Source organism: Scedosporium apiospermum, assembly GCF_000732125.1.
Source record: "Scedosporium apiospermum strain IHEM 14462 chromosome Unknown SEQ_SAPIO_0121, whole genome shotgun sequence".
NCBI lineage: Eukaryota > Fungi > Ascomycota > Sordariomycetes > Microascales > Microascaceae > Scedosporium > Scedosporium apiospermum.
Window position 1 is genome coordinate 77117 of NW_015971822.1, and position 19864 is coordinate 96980.

Genomic DNA, 19864 nt, shown 5'->3' on the forward strand with positions numbered 1-19864 from the left:
CACTGTCTGGTCCAGGGTGTGTGCCCTTGAGAAGTCACTAGTACATTTAAATTAGTTTATAATAGAGGCTTATAAAAGGTATCTACTACTCTTCTTTGTCAGCCCATCCGATTTCAATCTTCTTCATCCGCCACATCAAGGCTCTTCTTGGGATTTTGATTGACAGCTCTTTTCATTGTGTAATCTGTGACCGGGCTCTCACATAATGCGCCTCTCTGTCAGGATGTCGGCCTCGCCTTCCAGCAGGAATCTTCTGGTGTCTTCTGTCAGCCTTATACAAACATTTTCATGATTGGCTACAATTGTAGCTATTTTCCCCCAAAATTTCCAAAGAATTACTCCAAAAATTACTCAGTCAACAGAGGCAGGCACAATTCAACCTGCCACCATCCACCCATTTGCCACTGCCTGGAACATCAAACAATCATTGTATCAATCAATGCAGCTTTCATTGTTCATAGAGTGCTAGAAATGCTGGAGACTTTAGAGGGACAAACTTGTCATTCCATGCCTGACCTGTAACATATTCATCCCATCTAAAAAGAGCCTGCCGAATCCGCAGTATGCTTCACTCGCCCCCACCACCTTTTTCATCAAAAGAAAAACACAAAGGTCTAGTCATACATAAACCATCTATCGTCATGGGGCATGAAAGAAGAAAAAGAAATATCCGAATGCCAATGGCTACCAGCAGAAAGGCATGAGAAGCGTAGACGGCATGGGGACTAATGCCTATCCGCCATCACCCGCTTTGAGAAGCAAGAAAAAATTCCCCCCTAACTCAAATCGAACCCGGCCCCCGACTCAACAGCCAACAACAACTTCTCCCTTAGAGTCTCCTCACTTGAATAAAGCGGCAACTTCAACAAATTAATACACGTACTCGCGCTCGGCAACCTATCCTCCGCCGAGCCCCCATCCCGTATCGAAAACAGTGGACTCAACTGCGCAAAACCTAGGAGGGGGGCACGGGGCGTCGACGTAACGAACTTCAGTACCTCGCGCCGCTGCTCGTCCGAAAACTTCGTCATGACCCTCCAGAAGAGCCGCACGGTTTCGTGCTCCATGCCGTCGTCGCCGATGACGTAGAGCCCGCCGTAGACGGTGTTGCGTCGGAGGTCCTCGACGTCGATGGCGCGCGAGTCGCCGCCTACGAGGCGCTGCAGCTCGACGCGGTTGAACATGGAGAGCCAGGAGGGGTCGATGATGGAGCGCAGGCCGCGGAGGAAGGCGTTGGTTTGGAGGGCGGGTTGGATCACGAGGCGGTGCTTGGCGACGGAGGAGATGAAGAGGAGTCGGTTCTCGTTGGTGACTTTGGTTACGTCGCCGTCTTTGATGAGGTTCCGCGTCACGGTGAACTTGTCCCTGGAGGCGCCGAAGGAGGCTTCGTCGTCGATCGTGAAGTACATGTCCCAGCCGGACACGTCGCCCGGCTCGTTCTTCAGCGCCATGAGGCCCTTGTAGAGCTCCTCGTCGAGATCCCGGAGGTCGTTGACCGTGCCACGGTAGCGGTTCAGCTCCGCAGCGGCGCGCCACTTCATCAAGAAGAAGCCGGCAAAGGCGATGTCGATGAGGATCCCCTCGTAGATGCACTTGCCCACCAGGCGACCCAGGAACTCGTACTGCTGGATGACCCGTCTGCTCTCGTTCTCGAGCGCTTCGCGCTCCGATGCTCGAGTGGCTCTCGCGCGCTTCTCGCGGAACCAATCCATGGCAGACGGGTTGGGATAATAAAGGCCCTCTGCATTGCGCGTGAACCACGAGCTGTCCTCGGCAAAGGCATCCTGGATGGCAGACATCAGAAACTCCTTCGTGACACCACCGCCGTCGATACCAGCCTCGACCTCCCCGAATCTGTCGTAAAAAGTAATGTAAATGGGCTCCTTCAGGCCCTCGGCAAGGGGGTAGAACTGCTTGAACGCATCATCCAGCACATGTTCACGGCGGATATCAGCGCTATGCTTGCCGAGGCGATCAAGCCCGCGCTCGCTAGTTCGGAGGCTAAGTCGCCACTGGTCAGCGTCGACGAAGCCTCCCCGGCGCCTCATCTTATCCAGGTGGATGAACTGTTTGAATACCATCGCCCTCGTCTCAAACGGGATCGCGAACGGCATGTGCTTCAGGATCTCGAGCTTCGGGCCGATGGTGGCCATGTACCGCTCTCGCTGCTTCTTTTCGAGTTCTCGGAGCTGGTGGATCCGCATGTGCTGCCGGGCGTGGCTTGGCGAAGAAAATCTCGCCATAGGTTCATGGCTATATTCGTCGTCTTCATTATCAGAATGCTCTTCCTCTTCCTGCTGCCGTTGCAGCTCTGCTACAACGTCGGAAATGAAGCCTCCCATGTTGAATCTCGATGTCATCAGCCAATGACCAGCGGGAAGGAGCCTAAGTCTAGAGTCTCGTTCGTAGAGCAGCTGCATCGCCGATGTGATGAGATTTTTGACACCATCAAGATCAAGCGGATTCGATATCGTAGTAGTCGTAGCGGTGGCCCCCGAACGATCCACGGCATCAGTATTAGTTCGAGGTAGAGTCGACGACGGGGCGATGGAGCTGATATCGTGGTAGAGCGCGAAGGAAAAGCTTTTCAGGAATACGGTAAGTCCCTTGATATCCTCAAGGGTGAGGCAACACGTCTGGATGCGAGAGGTCTGGTGCGCATGGGGCGTGATGCCAGTGACGAAATCGTCGTCATCAGCGAGCCTCAAAACGAAAATGTAGAGATCCAAGAAGAGCAAAAGGGCTCGCCATTCCGCATCGCCATCGAGGGACGCTGGGCCTTGCCGCGACTGCTGGGATACGTAGTTCTTCAGGATCCGCACCGGGGCGTGGGGGTCGGTTCGCCCTTGCCGGTAGATGCCCGTGCTTGCTGCAGCGTCCCACAACCACTTGACGGCAGGCACGGTACCCTTTGAAGAGCGGAGATCGCTCAGATAGAGACGCATGCGGATGTTGTCGCTTTGGTCGGAGAAATATTGCAGTAGAGTTAGGAGGTAACCACTCAAGACGTTTACGGTCCTCGTAGTCTCGACAGCTTCGCGTTGTCTGTTATCGTTTGTATTAGTACGGAATACATATTTCGGCAGGTAGGGAAACGAGAAACTTACTCGGACAACTGGTTCAGCAGATTCTTGATGGAGTCCGTGCTGACCAGAGACTGCAGTTGCGTCTTGATATAATCCGGAAGCGGCCGGGCTTGTGTGGTATTCACCTCGGTCGCTGCTGCGTTCTCTAACGCATCCTCGGGAGAGCCCGCGCCCATGCGCTGGCTAATGTCCTTCCCCTGACTGGAGAGCAGCAGGTAAATAGGTGCGAGGACCACCTCGGTACGGTATCCGGTGGCGGTGGACGAGAGTTGTATGAAATGGGCAAGCAGCCAGAGTAGGCCGTCGCCAGATGACAGTCCCATGGGTGGTGTTCGGGATTGGGCAGCTATGGCAGACGCTAGGTATTCTATATCGAGAGAGGCTAGGAACTCGCGGCAATCGTTTTCGAACAAGGTCAGGTTCGGGGCGGATAGGAAGAAGAAGATGAATGATCGGTAGGCGTTCGTGCTAAGGTCGGCCTTGGTGGGTGAATCTGTGGGAAAGAGGTGTTAGCCAAAGCCTTAGGTGCCTGGAGAGCTCGTAAGGAAGATATTGAGAACTTACCTTGTAGGGACTTCAGCACCTGCAGAGGAGCCAACGAGGCTCTTGTAACCGCAGCTGCATCGGAAGGCGAGAGCTTAGACTCGGATGACAACCCCGCCATCAGGGTATAGAACCTCGTGGGTTGGTCGGCACTGAGTGTCGCGGCGGGGAATATTGATATCAAGGAGGCAAGGATGTTGAGCCTCGATGATATATCCGAGTGTGAATCGTCTCGTACCGTCTTCTCGAGCGCACTCAGTAGGTGTCCAAAGAATCGAGCGACATGAGACGAAGACAGGTTCGAAAGCGACGCCACTCCAACCGTCTCCAGGTCACCGCACAGTCGATCCAACCTCTTCACATCATCCTTGTTCGAAACTTCGAAAGACGTCACAAGATCCGGAAAGGCCCTCCGTACGCGTAGAGCTGCATCACCCGTGCCGGGGAGGGACTCGTATATCCGGTCAAACCGGGAGCGATGAAGCTCGCGCGCCTGAGCCCTCGCCACACTACCCCGGTACACCCGCTGTATGGTCCTCGCAGCCTGTAGCCTCTCCCTCTCACGCTGTCGCTGCTGGCGGTCGGCCTGGGCCTTGAAGACGGTCCTGCTGGGGTCGCCAGGTCGGTTCCATGACGTCGAGGCGAAGGGGTTTGGGTTGCTGGGCTGGCCGCTGAGGTTAACGTTGCGAGGACGGCGAGAAGAGCCGGTGAAGGTCTGGAAGTTCATTGCGCATGCTTTGTTCGGCGGACGCTATCTTGGGGGGTTGGAGAGATTGGTGAGCAGGCGAGTTTCGATAGGTGAGACCTGCAAAGAAACAATTCGTACCAGGCCGGTCGGGCTAGGCGGAGGCGGGTGGGGGAGGGGCAGTTTGTTCGAGGGATGATCGAGGTTGGGCGTTGTCGGTGTCAAGCTGCAGTCAGTCTGAGCTATCAAATGGTTGGTGTGGTTATGGTCTTGGGAGCTGCTGAAGGTGAAGTAGGGCCCCGCACAATCCTAGAGGCAACGACGTCGAATGAAGTGCAGATGCTCGCCAAAATTACTCCCAATCAGAAAATACAGAATTAGGTTCCAAGAGCTTTGAGAGGAACAAGGGTCAAGGCCAAATCCCTGGATTTTTTTGGAAAGAAAACAATTATTAATTCTTGTCTGGGGGGAAAAAGATGACGGGAAGGAAACGGCGGGTTCGGAGCAAGAAATGGGTGGAAAATGGTGGAAGTCGGACGCTGGCAGACAAATAATAGACGGTGGCAATGTCGATATTGTTAGCTTACAACATTGAGCACGCCAAAAAGACGAGCTCGCTAGACCGAAATGCGCAATGCGCACTCGCACTTCAAATGCTCACAAAAGCATCAGCAACCCAACCAGGTTTGGCCTCTCGTGGCGCGATGTGCTCGTAGATTGATGGATGATGATGATTGATGGACGACAGCAATTACTCAACTGTTCAGTAAATGGAAGTGATCCCGGATCGTTGATCGCTCTTCCACCCAGTTGAAGCTATGTACATAAATATTCGATCAATGATGGTTTCATGTGATTTACGGAGCTGGAGGACCGAAGGGAATCTTGGCTTTGATATTAGGTTCGAGGTTGTCCGTCCTCCTGCCAGTCTTCAATATCATCCAACCTTGATCAAAAATATATCAGATCAGCCAACTTGACCCGAGCCCAGTACTGGAGTATACTTGACACGATTGTACACTTGGACGTTCTTGGGAATTCATGTCATCCAAATCCATGGCAAGCCTCCTTCATTGAATGAGGAGGACCAAGTACTCTTGCCACGCTCTGCTGAGATGAGATACTTGGAGACGGTGGAATAGAACGTTATTCAACAAAGTTTAAATTACAATCCGTCTTGACCGAATCAAGCTTCGATGTTCTTTACTCGAACCAGAAGTACCCATCAGATGTGCCAGGATGTTCTTGGACACCCTCCGAGATGGAGGCTACTATTGCCATAATCAAGCCGTTGTTATATACTCCGGGAGCTCCTGCTCCGATCTAAGTAGCAATGTTCTACTGGTAGGTGAGCCTCAAAAGATGCGGCTTCCTTTCCCTCAAATCCAGAATCATCTGTCCGAATAGCCCGTTCACCCAAGCAAACCTATAAAAAAACAATGAACTTGTTAGCCCCGAAACGTACCAATACCGCCAAGCCAAGCCAGGCCATGACCGTCTCAATTCGAATCACTCACCAGGACCTGGTCCACCGATGCTGGTCATGAGCATGGATGGACTCATGCATCAGTCCAAGATTATCCGTCGACGACAGCAGCTGCCGGATTCCCATCTCAATCTCGAAATCATTATCCGAAGTCAGCAACTGCACGATCAGGGCCATAGGCCACGCCATCCCCGGTCCGATGTGGGGACCGCCGGTCGCATTGAGGACCGGCCCATACATAAAGTACGGGTTCTCGGTGCTGAGGACGAAGCGTCTGGTGTTCAGATACACGGGGTCTTTCATGTCGACGTAGCCGAGCATCGGGGCGCTTAGAAGACTCGGTATGTTGGCGTCGTCCTAATTTCTCAGCTTAGACTCAGTTTCCCCCTGCATGTTGGAGAGTCGGATAGAAGCCTTCTTCTCCTCACTTACCATGAGATAACGACTCCCGAATCCATCCACCTCGTACGCATACATCTTGCCAAACTCCGGATGCTTAAACTTCCCATACCTCTCCACGCCCGCCCTCACAACCCCCGCAAACCCATCCATCTTCTCGGCAACTTCCACATCAATCTCCCTCATAATCTCCGCGCACGCAGCAAGATACCTCGAGAACATCATATTCGCGGGAATAAAAAGCTGAAATGTGCACGCATCATCCGACGGCCGAAAAAAGCTCCGTATCAACCCCGTATTGCTCTTCACGGGCGCCCCCGCGCCTTCATTCGACATCGTCTCCGAAGCCCTATTCGTCTTCCGCTCGAATATATACGGCGACTTGTTAATCGTCCCATCCGAGGCGTAGGTCCCCGTAAGCAGTTCCGACGTAGTCTCCACGATGATGGAAATGGTATCCTTCCACCTCGTCTTCTTGAAAAAGCCGACATCTTTCGTTTGGCTGTAATAATCGTGCGACAACTGCAAGAACGCCGCCAGCGAATCGAGCTCGTATTTGCACTCGAACACGAAATCTGTAGAGAAACGCGGGACCACGAAGTCGGAGGTTACCCACCCATTGTATTCGGGCCCGAGGCTCGCCTCCAAGGGCGGTTGGAAGGCGTTGCAGTGGGGCGATTCGCGGATGTAGCGGCCTTGTAGGTTGATGGCGCCGCGGAAGAGGGAGGCGAGGGAGTCGGGGGACGAGTTGGGTTTGAGGAGAGACTTGTAGCTTTGGAGCTGGTTGGCGCTATCGCGGAGCCACATGGCGTTGATGTCGCCGGTTCTTACAAAAGTCAACTAATGAGATAGATCTGTGTTAGCTTGGACGAGGATCTCTCTTTAAACACGCCCAGTTCGGCGAATGTGCGCATTTCCTACCAGACTCAACTTACGTCTTCTTCGGGGTCATCTTTGGCGAATCCTTTCCACGATATAGTCGTGTCCAGCGTGTTTGGAAAGGTATTCTCAAAGAGCCGAAACAGATCGGGATCTACTATCTCCTTTCTCATCTGCTCGATTACGTTTTCGACTTCCGTCGAGTTAAAGGTCCGACATCTCGGCTCGGGGCGTTGGTAGGGTAGCGCATGCTTCCCTTCGGACAGAGGAGGGTTCGCGAAGCTGGAGATGGTGTCGTACTTTTGGCAGTCTTGTGGGATTGTAGCTGTTCCGAGGGCGACCCAGAGGAGCGAGACGAGTGGGAGGGGCAGCAGTCGGCGTGGAGAGGAAGACATGATGGCAAGTTGACAGTTAGGTTCTCTTTATTTTTCTTCTATCGTCGACGGTGACTTAGGAAAGCACAGAGAATGAACAGCTGGCCTATATGCCATGTCTCGGGGGACGCCTGTCTCACTTTCCAGAGGCTCGCGGCCAAAATCATCAACGAACTCAATTCTAGCCCTAGGTGCGGCCGCAGGCGAAATCCTCATGAGGACAGCTATTTCAGTGTCTGGTATAGAGTAGCTAACTAGTAACCGGTTCCTAGAGAACAGAGACATACGGATTCGGCAGACACTTATATTAAGCGCCACCCGGAATGATTCGCATTTATCCAAGATGGAACTTGTAAAGGAAATGCAACCCCGGCTTATCTCGCTGATCACGGCGTCGGATTAATCCTACACATGGTGATATAGCCCTTGTGCTCCTGTAAATTCACCAGTATGCCATCAAGAGAAATGGCTCTTCTCATTAGAAGGGCTGGATGCTTGCGGTCCAAGTCTTCCCAGAAGAGTATAAGCCACAAACACCAAAGAAGCAGTCTAGAAACCTTGCCTGCAGGTTCCTAGCGCATAGGGCGAATCACGGATAGTTGATCAATGGTTATCACCCCAGATTCCGGCCTTTCGAAATAATACACCAAGAGTGGAAGTGGGTAGACTCAAAACTGGCTGTGAAGCCTGCTGATGGTGATGAAACCATACCAAAATCCTCCAGGAAATCCTTCTAGGTGGATAAAAGTAAAATACTTCAAAATTGTATATGTATATATATATATATATTTATTTATTTTTAAAAAAAAAGGAAAAAAAGAAGGAAAAGAAAAAAGGAAAGGACGGAAACTAGTTATGATGATATTTAGCAAATGTTAATTGACGTGCCTGGGAACCAACACGAGGACGCAATTCTTGTCACCCCAAAGCTTCGGTTTCGATAGACAGACCAGACCGTCCATGACACCAGACCGCCAGCCGCCAACGTTGATACGGAAGCTCAAGTCTCGTGAGGACGTCGAACCAGCTAATCAAGACCGACGATGGCCAGAATGGTGAGGCGAGGGTGGGGTTCATTGTTAGGGATTGGCGACGGTGGCGCTGGATTGGGGTTCGCGTCTCTATGTAGACTGAGGATCGGTATGAACTCTCAGGCGGGAACAGATGTTCGGGGATCGAGTAGCAGGTTCCGGTCAGGACCAAGAGATAGACATCAACCTGACAGTTGGAATGTACCGAGTCTTAGAGATGAGCTTGGGCGTCCCAGGTTGCCACTTGAACAGACCTTTCCGACTTGGGACTTTGGAGTTCTTCATGCCTGTCCAGAATCCGCCTGGAAAGCGCAACGGGTTTCTCTAGTATCTCGGTATCGATGTCCTTGTATTTCATCTTAAGCCCGCCGCTGCAAGCACCAAATGGGAGTACTTCGTACATTAGGTCCGAAAACTGACAAGGCTTGTCCATCAGTGGATTATTGAACTGGACTGGCCAAATAGATGTAATGCATCAAACGACACGCCATCGATTCTCAATCCTCAATCCTTGAGCTGGGGAGCAATGAAACGGCAATATAGCCGGGATTATCCTCCAATCCCTCCACGCTTACATCTCCCTACACCCATTAAAGTGCGAAGTGTATAGAGAATATTCAAATTCAAAGTAGCACCGGCAGTCGGAAGCTCTCGAACGGGTTAATAGCTAAATAAATTGTCCGGCCGTAAAGTCGCATTGGTCTTGGCCTGCGCTGCACGGGCTTTTGGTGACAGCCGCTTCGCTCAATTACCACAAAGCGACGATAAATGGAAACCTGTTATTTCCGTTTCAGAAGAGACTTAACGAGCTCCAGCCTGACTTGGTCTCGTTCTTCTTGTCTTCTTGTCGGTCTGGCGTCGAGCGCTCAGGTTGGCGGTCTTACTTGCCTGGTTCTACATATTTTACCTTCCACCCTTGATTTATACTCACGGTGTCTTTAACTTGCGACTTCCTAGACGCACCCGTTTTGCTCGCAAGGTTCATGGACTGGGCTTGGCTCGCGTTGTGTGAAGAAGGATAAAGTTGAGCTAGTCCTCCAATACGAGCTTTGGTGCGGGCTTTGGTGCGGGCTTCTTCGTTCATGTTAACATAACCCGCCGCCTCTCACAATACTGCACCCATCTGTGTTTTCCGCGGATATTCCAAGCTTACGTCTTCATGTCGGACCTAGACCCCTGAAGCTGCAAGGACCCGTTGGGAAACTCGGCTCCTGTCCGCTCCCGCAACATCGCTGTCTCGTCCCGAGTCATCGGATCCTCATTGGCAGCTCAACCCCGAGCTCAAGCTTTTGGTGTGACACGAGTCCCCACAGCTCGGCGGGTGTCTTTGGCGAAAGGAAGGGAAGCAAAGGGGAAAAGCAAAAACAATGGCGCTGCTTTCGATCGGCATGGATTTCAAACGACCGCTGCGCCTGTTGGCGTTGGTGGTCGTCTTTGGCTTCCTCCTCTTCCGGTATAACCCTCTACAAGAATCGCGATACTCTTGGATGTTGCCGATGGATTGGTCTTTGAACGGCGGCTACCGCCCTGATATATTGCAATATGTCAACCCACTGATTGGAACCATCAATGGAGGTGAGCTTGTCTGGAGACGGGGAAGCAGCCGAGAGCAGCTTTGCTGCTTGGCTGGACGGGAGACTAACTCGGTTTACTCAAGGCCACGTCTTTCCCGGACCGACGCATCCATATGGTATGTTACACATCTTTGAGAAACTCCTTGTGAACCTAGGCTTATTTTCTCGTGGCGATTTCTTGTGGTGTTATAGGGATGGCGAAGCCCTGTCCAGACTCCATGATCCGTGGTGAGAATGCTGCTGGCTTCGTATCCGACGACTCACCTATCGGCGGCTTCTCTCATCTTCACGATTCGGGTATGTAATAATCCTGCCCTCCTTGCCCATAGTAGCTCACCTATTCTCTGACACGTATATTAGGAACTGGGGGTGTAAGTGCTATCCACCACTCCCACTAACACCTGCCACGCACGCATGCAGGAACCCATACTAACAAAAGAGCAGAGTCCCTCCATGGGCAACTTCCCCATCTTCGCCCATCCCGGCTGTCCTTCCGACGATTACACCCAATGCAACTACACAATCACTGACCGTATGCTCCCTCGCGTCCCCGGCACCGCCGAAGCCCACGTCGGCTACTTCGCACTCAACCTAACCAATAACGTCCGCGCCGAAATGACCGCCTCCACCCGCACCGCCCTCTATCGTTTCACCTTCCCCTCCACCCAAGACGACACCTCCATCTCGCGCGACACCCGACCTAACCCTCCCATCAGCCCCCTCCTCCTAATCGACCTCCAGGATCTCGGCCAGACATCCCTCTCCGCTTCCGCCGGGTGTCAAGTCTACGCCGAATCCGGCCGCATTATCGGCGAGGGTACCTTCATGCCTTCTTTTGGCCGCGGAACCTACCAGGCCTACTTTTGCGCTGATTTCCGCGGCGCTGCTGTTCGTCGTCTCGGCACGTTCATCGGCAAGGAAGCCCGTGCGGATACTACCTACCTCAATGCCGTCGACCGCGGCTTCCAGAACCCTAGTGGTTCCGGCGGCGCGTGGGTGCAGTTTGAGAGACCTGAGGAGAGTGACCAGATTGTCGCCCGCGTGGGCATGTCCTTCGTGTCGGTTGACCAAGCCTGTTCCAACGCCGAGGCGGAGATTCCAGATTTTGATTTCGACAGAACTGTGAGGGATGTGGAGATGATCTGGAGCGAGAAGCTGAGCGTCGTGGAGCTGGATACCAGGGGCGTGCATCCGGACATGCAGACGATTTTTTGGTCCGGTCTGTATAGATCTATGTTGTCGCCGCAGAATTACACGGGTGAGAACCCGCTGTGGGAGTCAAAGGAGCCGTATTTCGACTCATTTTATTGCATTTGGGATTCGTTTCGGGCTCAGCATCCGCTTTTGACGATTTTGGATCCGAATGCGCAGGCGGAGATGGTTAGGGCTCTGATTGACATTTATCGGCATGAGGGGAAGTTGCCGGATTGTAGGATGAGTTTTAGCAAGGGGTTCACTCAGGTTTGTGTCTGATTTTTTGAATTCGAGAGAGAGAAAGAAAAAAAAAATGAGACCTTGGGCTGACAGAGCGTGTGTAGGGTGGTTCGAATGCCGACGTCGTTATTGCAGATGCCTTTATCAAGGGTGTCACGGAGGGAATAGACTGGGATACTGCCTATGAAGCCGTCATCTCTGACGCTGAAGGTAACGCACATACTCGCACCTCCTTGAAGCAGATCATTTAACTCATAACGAAACCTCTTCTGCAGTCACTCCTAAAGATTGGAGCCTCGAAGGCCGAGGCAATATCGAAGCTTGGGAACAATACGGCTACATCCCCGTCGATGACCGGGACCTCCAAGGTAATGGACCTCACAGCCGCACCGTCTCCCGCACCGTCGAATATGCCTACGATGACTTTGCTATCGCTACCCTTGCCAAGGAACTCGGCCACGAGACCGATTTCGCAAAGTACATGAACCGCAGCGGCTTCTGGCGCAACATATGGAATCCCGAGCAAGAAGATCTCTATCACGACGCGGACGGCGACGTGCAGCGTACAAACTTCAAGGGGTTCCCGCAGCCGCGCTTCAAGGACGGCACATTCAAGTACCAGACCACGAGGATGTGCAGCCCCGTGTACGAGCCGCACAAGTGCTATTTCGACACGGCGCAGTCGACGTACGAAGGTTCGCCCTGGCTGTATAGCTTTTACGCGCCGCAGGATATGAAGGGCCTGGTGGAGGTGTTCGGGGGCAAGCAGAAGTTTTTCGACAGGTTGGATTACTACCACAGCTCGGGCATCGCGGACATGGGGAATGAGCAGTCCTACTTGACGGTGTTTCAATTCCATTACGCTGGGAGGCCCGGACGGAGCTCGTACTGGGTGAACCAGTATATTCCGGCGCAGTTCAACGCGTCGGTGAACGGCATCCCGGGCAACGACGACTGCGCCATGGGAGCCTTCGTGGCCATGTCCCTGATGGGGTTCTTCCCCGTGGCTGGCCAGTCTGTCTACTTGCTTACGGCGCCCTTCTTCCCCGAGGTCAAGATTAAGAGTGGGGGCCCGAGGCCGGCCGTCATAAGGAGGGTGTGGGCCGCGGGGCAGGAAGAAGGAGGGATATACATACAGAGCGCGACGCTGGATGGGAAGCCGTACACCAGGAATTGGATATCGCATGATTTCTTCTCGGGAGGGGGCGAGCTTGAGCTCGTGGTGGGGACTGAGGAAGGGAATTGGGGGACGGCGGATGAGGATCTACCGCCTAGTTTTCCTCACGAAAGGAGCTGGATGGATGGTTTAGGGACTTGAGAACCGTCGATATCCCTCAATGCCTCTAAGGAGAGGGGAGTAACTGAGATTTTGTTCCATTGTTTCCGTTCTTGTTCGGGGATACCACCTTTCGACCCCTCCTGCTCATCTGATGGTTCTTGTGTCTTTCTCCGTTTCCTAGGCGTTGGAGAAGAGAGAGACCGGAAAAAGCGACCCCGCGTCGATTAAAGCGCCTCCTCTCCCTCCAACGTACGTTGACGGAGTAAAATGGTCCGCATGCCCTCCACTAGCCCTATCTGATTGTTATTTTTCTCTCAATAGTCGAAGGTGTCCCCGCATAGTCCGTACGTCCGACCCCGGATCGCGTGAGCTACCCCAAACTGGGGAAAGATGAAAGAAATTGGGGATATCGTTGGGGGCTTGCCAAGGCGCGAAGGAGTCAACCAATCAACGCCGGCGGATATTCTCTTATGAGGAGGCGTGTCCTCCCGATTCGTTCCTGCCAGAACAACCAAGGTACAGTACGGGAATAGACAATCATCCACACAGTGTAACCCCATTTTTGGAGCACCCTTTTGGGAAGGATCTTACCGAGAAAAGTGCGAGATCCCACAGTGCCAAATCTCGCCGGCTTCTCTCGGCAAAAGGTAATGGGAAGGGACGAATTGTCGAATTGACGGGGGAGAAATTTTGATGACTTCATCGCATTTTGGGGTGCTTTGGGGAAGGCGCCGAGGGACAAGCAGGACCGGACCCCAGTTAGACTCACAACTCTAGTACCGTGGGCCGGGGAAAGTCCATAACACCCCTCCGCGGTCCCCAATTCTTCAACTTCTTTTTTTGCTTCCCCCTTCTCGTCCTCCGTCCTTTTTTTTTTTTTTTATACACTTGCTAGTAAAGGGCTAGGAGTGTGGGCTCTGGTCGAACTCTCTTCCAACTTTCTTTCAATTGAATTGGCCTTTTTGTTTATTTTCAATTGTTGAAAGGAAACATCTTGTTTTTAAGAGATACGAAAAAACATAAAACATTTTTACCGAGCTCTTTCGTCACCCCACGCCCACACCCACACCCCTCTCTCCTTTGCCCTAAAGAGAAAAAAAAAAATAAAGCAAAGGGCCCCCAATCGCACACCTCGGGTATTATGGCTTCGCGAGCTCCCTTGAGGTGTCTCGCTAGGCCTGCACGGCAAATAACGCAACGGACTCGGCCACGATTCCCGCTTCGAACCGGAGCCGCCATTTTCACAGCTTCATCTCCTTCTTCAATCCGGCTCTACCCGGCCCTCACAGCCGCGGCTTCTCGTACCTTTTCCACCACCCGACCTCGGAGGGATGACGACGACGACGAGCCCTTCGACCCCGCGACGATCGAGCGTGAATCCGATGAGGTGGACGTGTGTATAGTGGGTGGCGGACCGGCCGGTCTGTCGGCGGCCATCCGGCTCAAGCAAATGGCCAACGAGGCCGGCAACGAGGACTTTAGGGTGTTACTCCTGGAGAAGGCCGGCGAGATCGGCGCGCACATCCTGTCGGGCGCCGTGATACAGCCCACGGCCATGGAGGAGCTGTTCCCGGATTGGCTGGACGAGGCGAACCCCGACAGGTTTGAGTTCGCGACGCCCGCCGAGGAGGAGCACATGCGGTTCCTCACCAAGACGATGGCGATACCGCTGCCCATGCCGCCGCAGATGAATAACCACGGCAATTACATCGTCAGCTTGAACCAGGTGACGAAGTGGCTGGGCGAGCGCGCCGAGGAACTCGGGGTTGAGATATACCCCGGTTTCGCCGCCGCCGAGGTGCTCTACCACCCCGACGGCACGGTCAAGGGTGTGGCTACGAACGATGTCGGCATTGGCAGGAATGGAAAGCCTAAGGATTCGTTTGAGAGGGGTATGGAGTTCCACGCTAGGGTGACCCTCTTCGGTGAGGGTTGCCACGGTAGCTTGACGAAGCAGGTCATCAAGAAGTTTGACCTCCGACGGGACTGCCAGCACCAGACGTACGCTCTCGGCATAAAAGAGGTGTGGGAGGTGGAGCCCGAGAGGTTCAAGAAGGGCAGTGTCACCCACTCCATGGGATACCCCTTATCCAAGGACGTTTACGGCGGAGCCTTTATGTACCACTTCGGCGACAACCTTGTGACCCTCGGTCTCGTGGTGGCTCTAGATTACGCGAACCCATGGATTTCCCCTTACCAGGAGTTCCAGAAGTTGAAGCTGCACCCCACCTACAAGTCCGTCCTCGAGGGTGGCAAGTGCATCTCCTACGGCGCCAGGGCCCTCGTCGAGGGCGGTCTGCAGTCGATCCCCAAGGTGATCTTCCCCGGCGGCGCGCTCATCGGTGACTCTGCGGGCTTCATGAACGTCCCCAAGGTCAAGGGTACGCACAACGCCATGAAGTCCGGAATCCTTGCCGCCGAGGCCACATACGCGGCTCTCTCCGAGGGCGACGAGAGCGGCGTGTACCTCTTCCAGTACGAGGACACGCTCAAGAAGTCGAGCATCTACAAGGAGCTCAAGGAGGTGCGCAACATGCGACCCTCGTTCCATAACCCGCTCGGCCTCTACGGCGGCGTCGCGTACTCCGGCCTCGAGGCCTTCGTCTTCAAGGGACGCACGCCCTGGACGCTCAAGCATAAGAAGCCCGATTACGCGTCGACGAGGCCGGCGGACCAGTTCCCTAAGATCGAGTACGAGAAGCCCGATGGCAAGATTACCTTTGATATCCTCACAAGCGTGTCCCGCACGGGTACCAACCATGAGGAAGATCAGCCTGTTCACTTGCAAGTGAAGGATTGGGATGCGCATGCTAAGGCGGCGTATCCGCCTTTCAAGGGCATGGAGGCACGGTTCTGTCCCGCGGGTGTGTACGAGTATATCGAGGACGAGTCGAAGGAGCTAGGTGTTCGGTTCCAGATTAACTCGCAAAAGTAAGTTCTCTCTCGTGATTCTCACCCTGCCATCCTTCATTCCCCTAAGCTACTTAAACTAACAATGTTGTTTTAGCTGTATCCACTGCAAGACATGTGATATCAAGGCTCCTCAACAAGATATCAACTGGACCGTGCCTCAAGGAGGTGAGGGCCCCAAGTACTACTTGACATAAACAGGACAACAAGAACCCGATAAAAGAAGGAAAACACACACACGAAGAAAGAAAACCATCCACGGAGAGGACCGGGTATCTTATTTATACATATTTTCGGGGCGGCGGCAGGGCTTTGGATTGAGGAGTTGTTTTCCTTCTTATGTTTTCAACCTCTGATGTCAACCTCTCATCTCTCCTGGCTTTCTGTTTTCTTTTATTCTTCCCCCTCTGTCCCCGGTGTATGTCTATTCTGAATTGAAGGGAAGGGGGAGAGAAGCAGAAGAAAGTTGTTTTGATATCGTCACAGATTGGATAGATTCTTGCATCCAATACACACAAGAGCCCTTGCGGGCAAAAAGAGAATAAACCAAGATAAAAAAAAAGTGTATATAACAATATTATTATGGCATCCCTCCCAATCCGGGGTCCAGTGACAAACTTGGCTTTTTCTAAAGCTCAGACACATTTCCTGCAGCGAATTTGTCCACTTCTCGGACAAGGCTGCCAATTGCGCCAAGACAACGTCATCGCCATGGAGCTAGCTTTCAATCCCAAAAATTCAGAACGAGAGGCGCAAACTTCGTTTTTTTGGGGCCGGGGTACGTAGTTTACACCATCCTTCCATTTATGTGAGAAGGTTAAAAATTTTCCGGCGTCAATATTTCTGGGGGAAGATCAGAGCGCAATTCTCCTCCCCCTATTTCTTGGCGTGGACTCCCCTAACAATGAGCGTCAGAAAATGGAGGAGAGAGGAAAAAAAAAAAAAAAGCCCTGGACTAAAATTTGCGTCACACCGCAGTTTTTTGCTTCATTGTTCATAACTTTAGAAGCGTTAGTGTTGACAGAAACTACCAATCTCCATGTACATCAGAGATTGTGCGAAGTGCTTCTTGGGAGTCGACGGCAGGGTTCAATACCAGGAAAGGCCAGAAGACAACATCAGTGGTGTTAAAAGCAACGCTATACAAGATCCTCGGCTGCATGATTCAGTGGGCCTTCTTTGGATGATGCATTCAGGAAAGATAGCAAACTCATACTTGGCAGGTTCCTCGCGATTGGGAAAATATGTTAGTGCGGTACTTGGATGAGGTCTTGAGAAAAGCAACCAGCCTCCCCTTGTACAAGTACGGGGCTCCTGCTCCCCCCTTGTCTCCTCCAAGGCAGGGATAAAAAATTTCGACCATTCTCCATGGTCCGTGGTTTGCGCTGTAATACAAGGGGGACCCGAAATGAGGATTGTCAGCCTGCAACTCCAGATTGCAACAATATCGAATCCAGCATATATGAAGGGAGGACGGCAAGGTCCAAGAATCTTCTTTCACGATCTGTGTCGCGGTCTATGATGGTACGCTGCCCGAAGGCTCTGGGCACCCCGAGAGAGAGAAGATGAGAAAAAGAGATTTTCCACTGGGAATGCAGGCAGCAGCATAACAAAACGGCTGGTCAAACAATCCGCCCGGAGCCTGGTGGTACAAGTCGGACTAGTCGCGCACACGACGGAGCGATTGGACAAAAAGCTTTATCAAGTTTTGCTCCGAGGTTCTGCCATCAGAGTTTTCTCGGCCTCTGATTGGCTGAGTTCGGGTGACGTGACCCAAAAAGCCATGACTCACAATTAGTCTGGAACGGATTCGAGAGGCAACCTTGTCCGGTGTCTGCGCAGCCCTGAGCACGGGAAATTAGCAGCAAAAGAGTACCGCATGAAAAGAAATCAACCGAATCTCAGAGAAATACGAAGTACGAGCGCCGTTGGCTCGTTGGATGTATCTTGCGGGTCATCGCATTTTTTTTGCTAAGCGTTCGATGGCTAGGGGAAGAGCGGACGGGAGTCGTAGAAAATTATTTCAAGGAGGTGATGCAGGAAGGCATGCAGACGAGAAGGTCGATGATCAAGAAGGGGAAGCATCAAGATAGGGGCCGGTAAAGTGTTTCAGAGGGTGGAAAGGGGGGGGGAACAGAAGGAAAAAAAGGGGGGATGAGAGGGAGGGAGGTGTCGGCTGGGGAGGGACTATCTTTTTGGGTGGGGCGAGCGAAAGTCGCGACTGGTGGCGGCCAAATGCGACTGTGGCTGGGTGTGTCTGATTGCGTGTCCAGCGCGACGCGACGTGGGAGGAGAGAGAATCATAGGGTGAAGGCAAGCCGAGTCCAACTGAGGGTCCCACCATCGTCTCTTCCAGAAATTGCTGAAATGGATATTTGGAATAGCCAGAGCGGCTCATTTGCGTCCTCCTCCATATCCTTATATCTCTTGATGATTGATAACAACTCCTATTATCGAAGAGGAGAGGCGATGATGTGGTGAGGACGAGAGAGAAAAAGTGAAGATGGGGGAGAAGGAGAAACGAAGGAGAGTTAATAACAGAGTTGAGAGGATTTGGAGCGAGGAAATGATGATGAGGAAGCACAAAGAAGAAAGCACGAGACAAAAAGCAGTCTGAGAGTACAAGTATAAAGTACCTCGGTACCTCTGACAGAAATCTGGAATACGACCTGATCAAACGGACCAAACGCTGTCTCCGGGCTGCACCCAGACAAATACAGTGGCAAGCGAGAGCAACTTGGTCTGTACAAAACCTGTGGTATGGGGATACTTGTGGGTATGCAGGGGGTCCAGTGAGAAATGGACGGAATAGACGGATCTGATTGGCTGACCCACCGATAGCCCGGCGACTAAGGGCAAGGTTGGACACCAAAGCAAAAATTGCCACTAGCTCTGTCGCCCCAGTAGTGACTGCCCAAGGCAGCGGGGCCCATCGAAAATATATAAGTAGCGGGCACCCCCCCAACTCTTCTGTTTCGAAAGTCTTGCGCGGAAGTACCGACCTGAGGCCTACGTAGTGTCCAATACGTTTGGCCCGAAATTATCCATTCTTAATAATCATTTTCTTTTACCCTCTTTTTTCCATCTCCACCACCTACCTCAATAACCTCACCAAGGTTTAATTCTGGGGTTCGTCTGCCTGTCTTTCCTGGCCCGAACTCTGATCTTCCAATCTCCTCCAACTCCCCACAATTGCAGAGCGGTGCAGAGTTGATTCCTTCACTGGAATTTCTCATCTAAAGCGCACTGCGCCGGAGCGAGTTTTTATCCTGTGGAATTCAAACACTCCCAGCGATATCCGAATTTCTCCTCCCTCATCTCCCTTCCTCTTCCACACACACCTGAAGGTTCTCATCTCGGGATAAGTAGAAGATCGCTTCTCTTTCTCTCCTGAAAGGGCGATTTAGCGTTTTCGACGACGAAGCGGTGATACCACCATTGCAAGGCAACGCCTTCGAAAGGGACAGAAAAAAAAGAAGCTGGAACACGTTTCCTTTTTTTTCCTCTCCCGCCGAACACCGTCGTCATTCCTTTTCCTGTCAAGGAAGCGCCAATTAAGGACCGGTTGCGCAGCGGATTTTCTTTGCGGACGAACTTTTTTGAGTCCAGCGAGAGCGAGACGGTCGAGCTACCCACAAGAGACAGTCGCCCATCGTCCTCCCTCTACTCCCGCCCCGGTCTTTGCGCATTTGTAAAGATCAGTAGGAAGATAGATTGTCCGTTGAGCCAAAAGAAAAAGAAGAATTGAAGAAGACTCGCAAAGAACAGCGTTTCGAGTCTATATCTCTCCTGCCTCATCTCTCTTCCTCTCTGCCGAGTTCTGCGCCGTCTCTTGGGAGCTTCGCTAGCCATAGCCGACCTCCATCTCCCCCCATCTTCTGGCAACGATTGACCTCGAGGTTCTCTCACGATCGTTCCTATTCCTGAGATTCCCCTCTATCTCTTCCGAACCATTGCGAGGATCTCCTATCAAAGTCCTTTCTCGCATCCCAATTTCTTGAACGACCACTATCGGGGAGACATTTACTTGTTCATCTCCACATCCGGTAGGTGTTTTGTTTCTGTTGTGTTATGTTGTTCTTTCATAGCGTCCCCTACCCTTGATGATACTGGGCATCAAACCCGGCATCCTCAAGACTATCGCGGAAAGAGCGAGGGAGCTCAGAGGGTTGTGTGATTCACCA

At 52.5% G+C, this 19864-nt stretch overlaps 4 protein-coding genes across 4 annotated transcripts; 2 read left to right on the top strand and 2 right to left on the bottom strand.

The window, feature by feature from the left end:
• Positions 1-776: 776 nt before the first annotated feature.
• SAPIO_CDS8111 (HECT-domain-containing protein) lies at positions 777-4356 on the bottom strand (the record flags this gene model as incomplete). Its single annotated transcript, XM_016789819.1, has 3 exons — positions 777-3045; positions 3108-3579; positions 3651-4356. 3 exons carry the CDS (start codon positions 4354-4356, stop codon positions 777-779), a joined length of 3447 nt encoding a protein of 1148 aa, XP_016640082.1.
• A 1296-nt stretch (positions 4357-5652) lies between these two features.
• SAPIO_CDS8112 (Meiotically up-regulated gene 157 protein) lies at positions 5653-7473 on the bottom strand (the record flags this gene model as incomplete). The annotated part of the gene is made up of 4 exons (XM_016789820.1): positions 5653-5740; positions 5832-6157; positions 6233-7039; positions 7135-7473. 4 exons carry the CDS (start codon positions 7471-7473, stop codon positions 5653-5655), a joined length of 1560 nt encoding a protein of 519 aa, XP_016640083.1.
• A 2377-nt stretch (positions 7474-9850) lies between these two features.
• SAPIO_CDS8113 (Glycosyl hydrolase family 92) lies at positions 9851-12809 on the top strand (the record flags this gene model as incomplete). Its single annotated transcript, XM_016789821.1, has 7 exons — positions 9851-10058; positions 10141-10173; positions 10250-10354; positions 10418-10428; positions 10502-11518; positions 11596-11701; positions 11767-12809. The coding sequence occupies 7 exons, from the start codon at positions 9851-9853 to the stop codon at positions 12807-12809; spliced, it is 2523 nt and encodes an 840-aa protein (XP_016640084.1).
• A 1102-nt stretch (positions 12810-13911) lies between these two features.
• SAPIO_CDS8114 (putative electron transfer flavoprotein-ubiquinone oxidoreductase, mitochondrial) lies at positions 13912-15877 on the top strand (the record flags this gene model as incomplete). The annotated part of the gene is made up of 2 exons (XM_016789822.1): positions 13912-15701; positions 15778-15877. The coding sequence occupies 2 exons, from the start codon at positions 13912-13914 to the stop codon at positions 15875-15877; spliced, it is 1890 nt and encodes a 629-aa protein (XP_016640085.1).
• Between the last annotated feature and the right edge of the window lie 3987 nt (positions 15878-19864).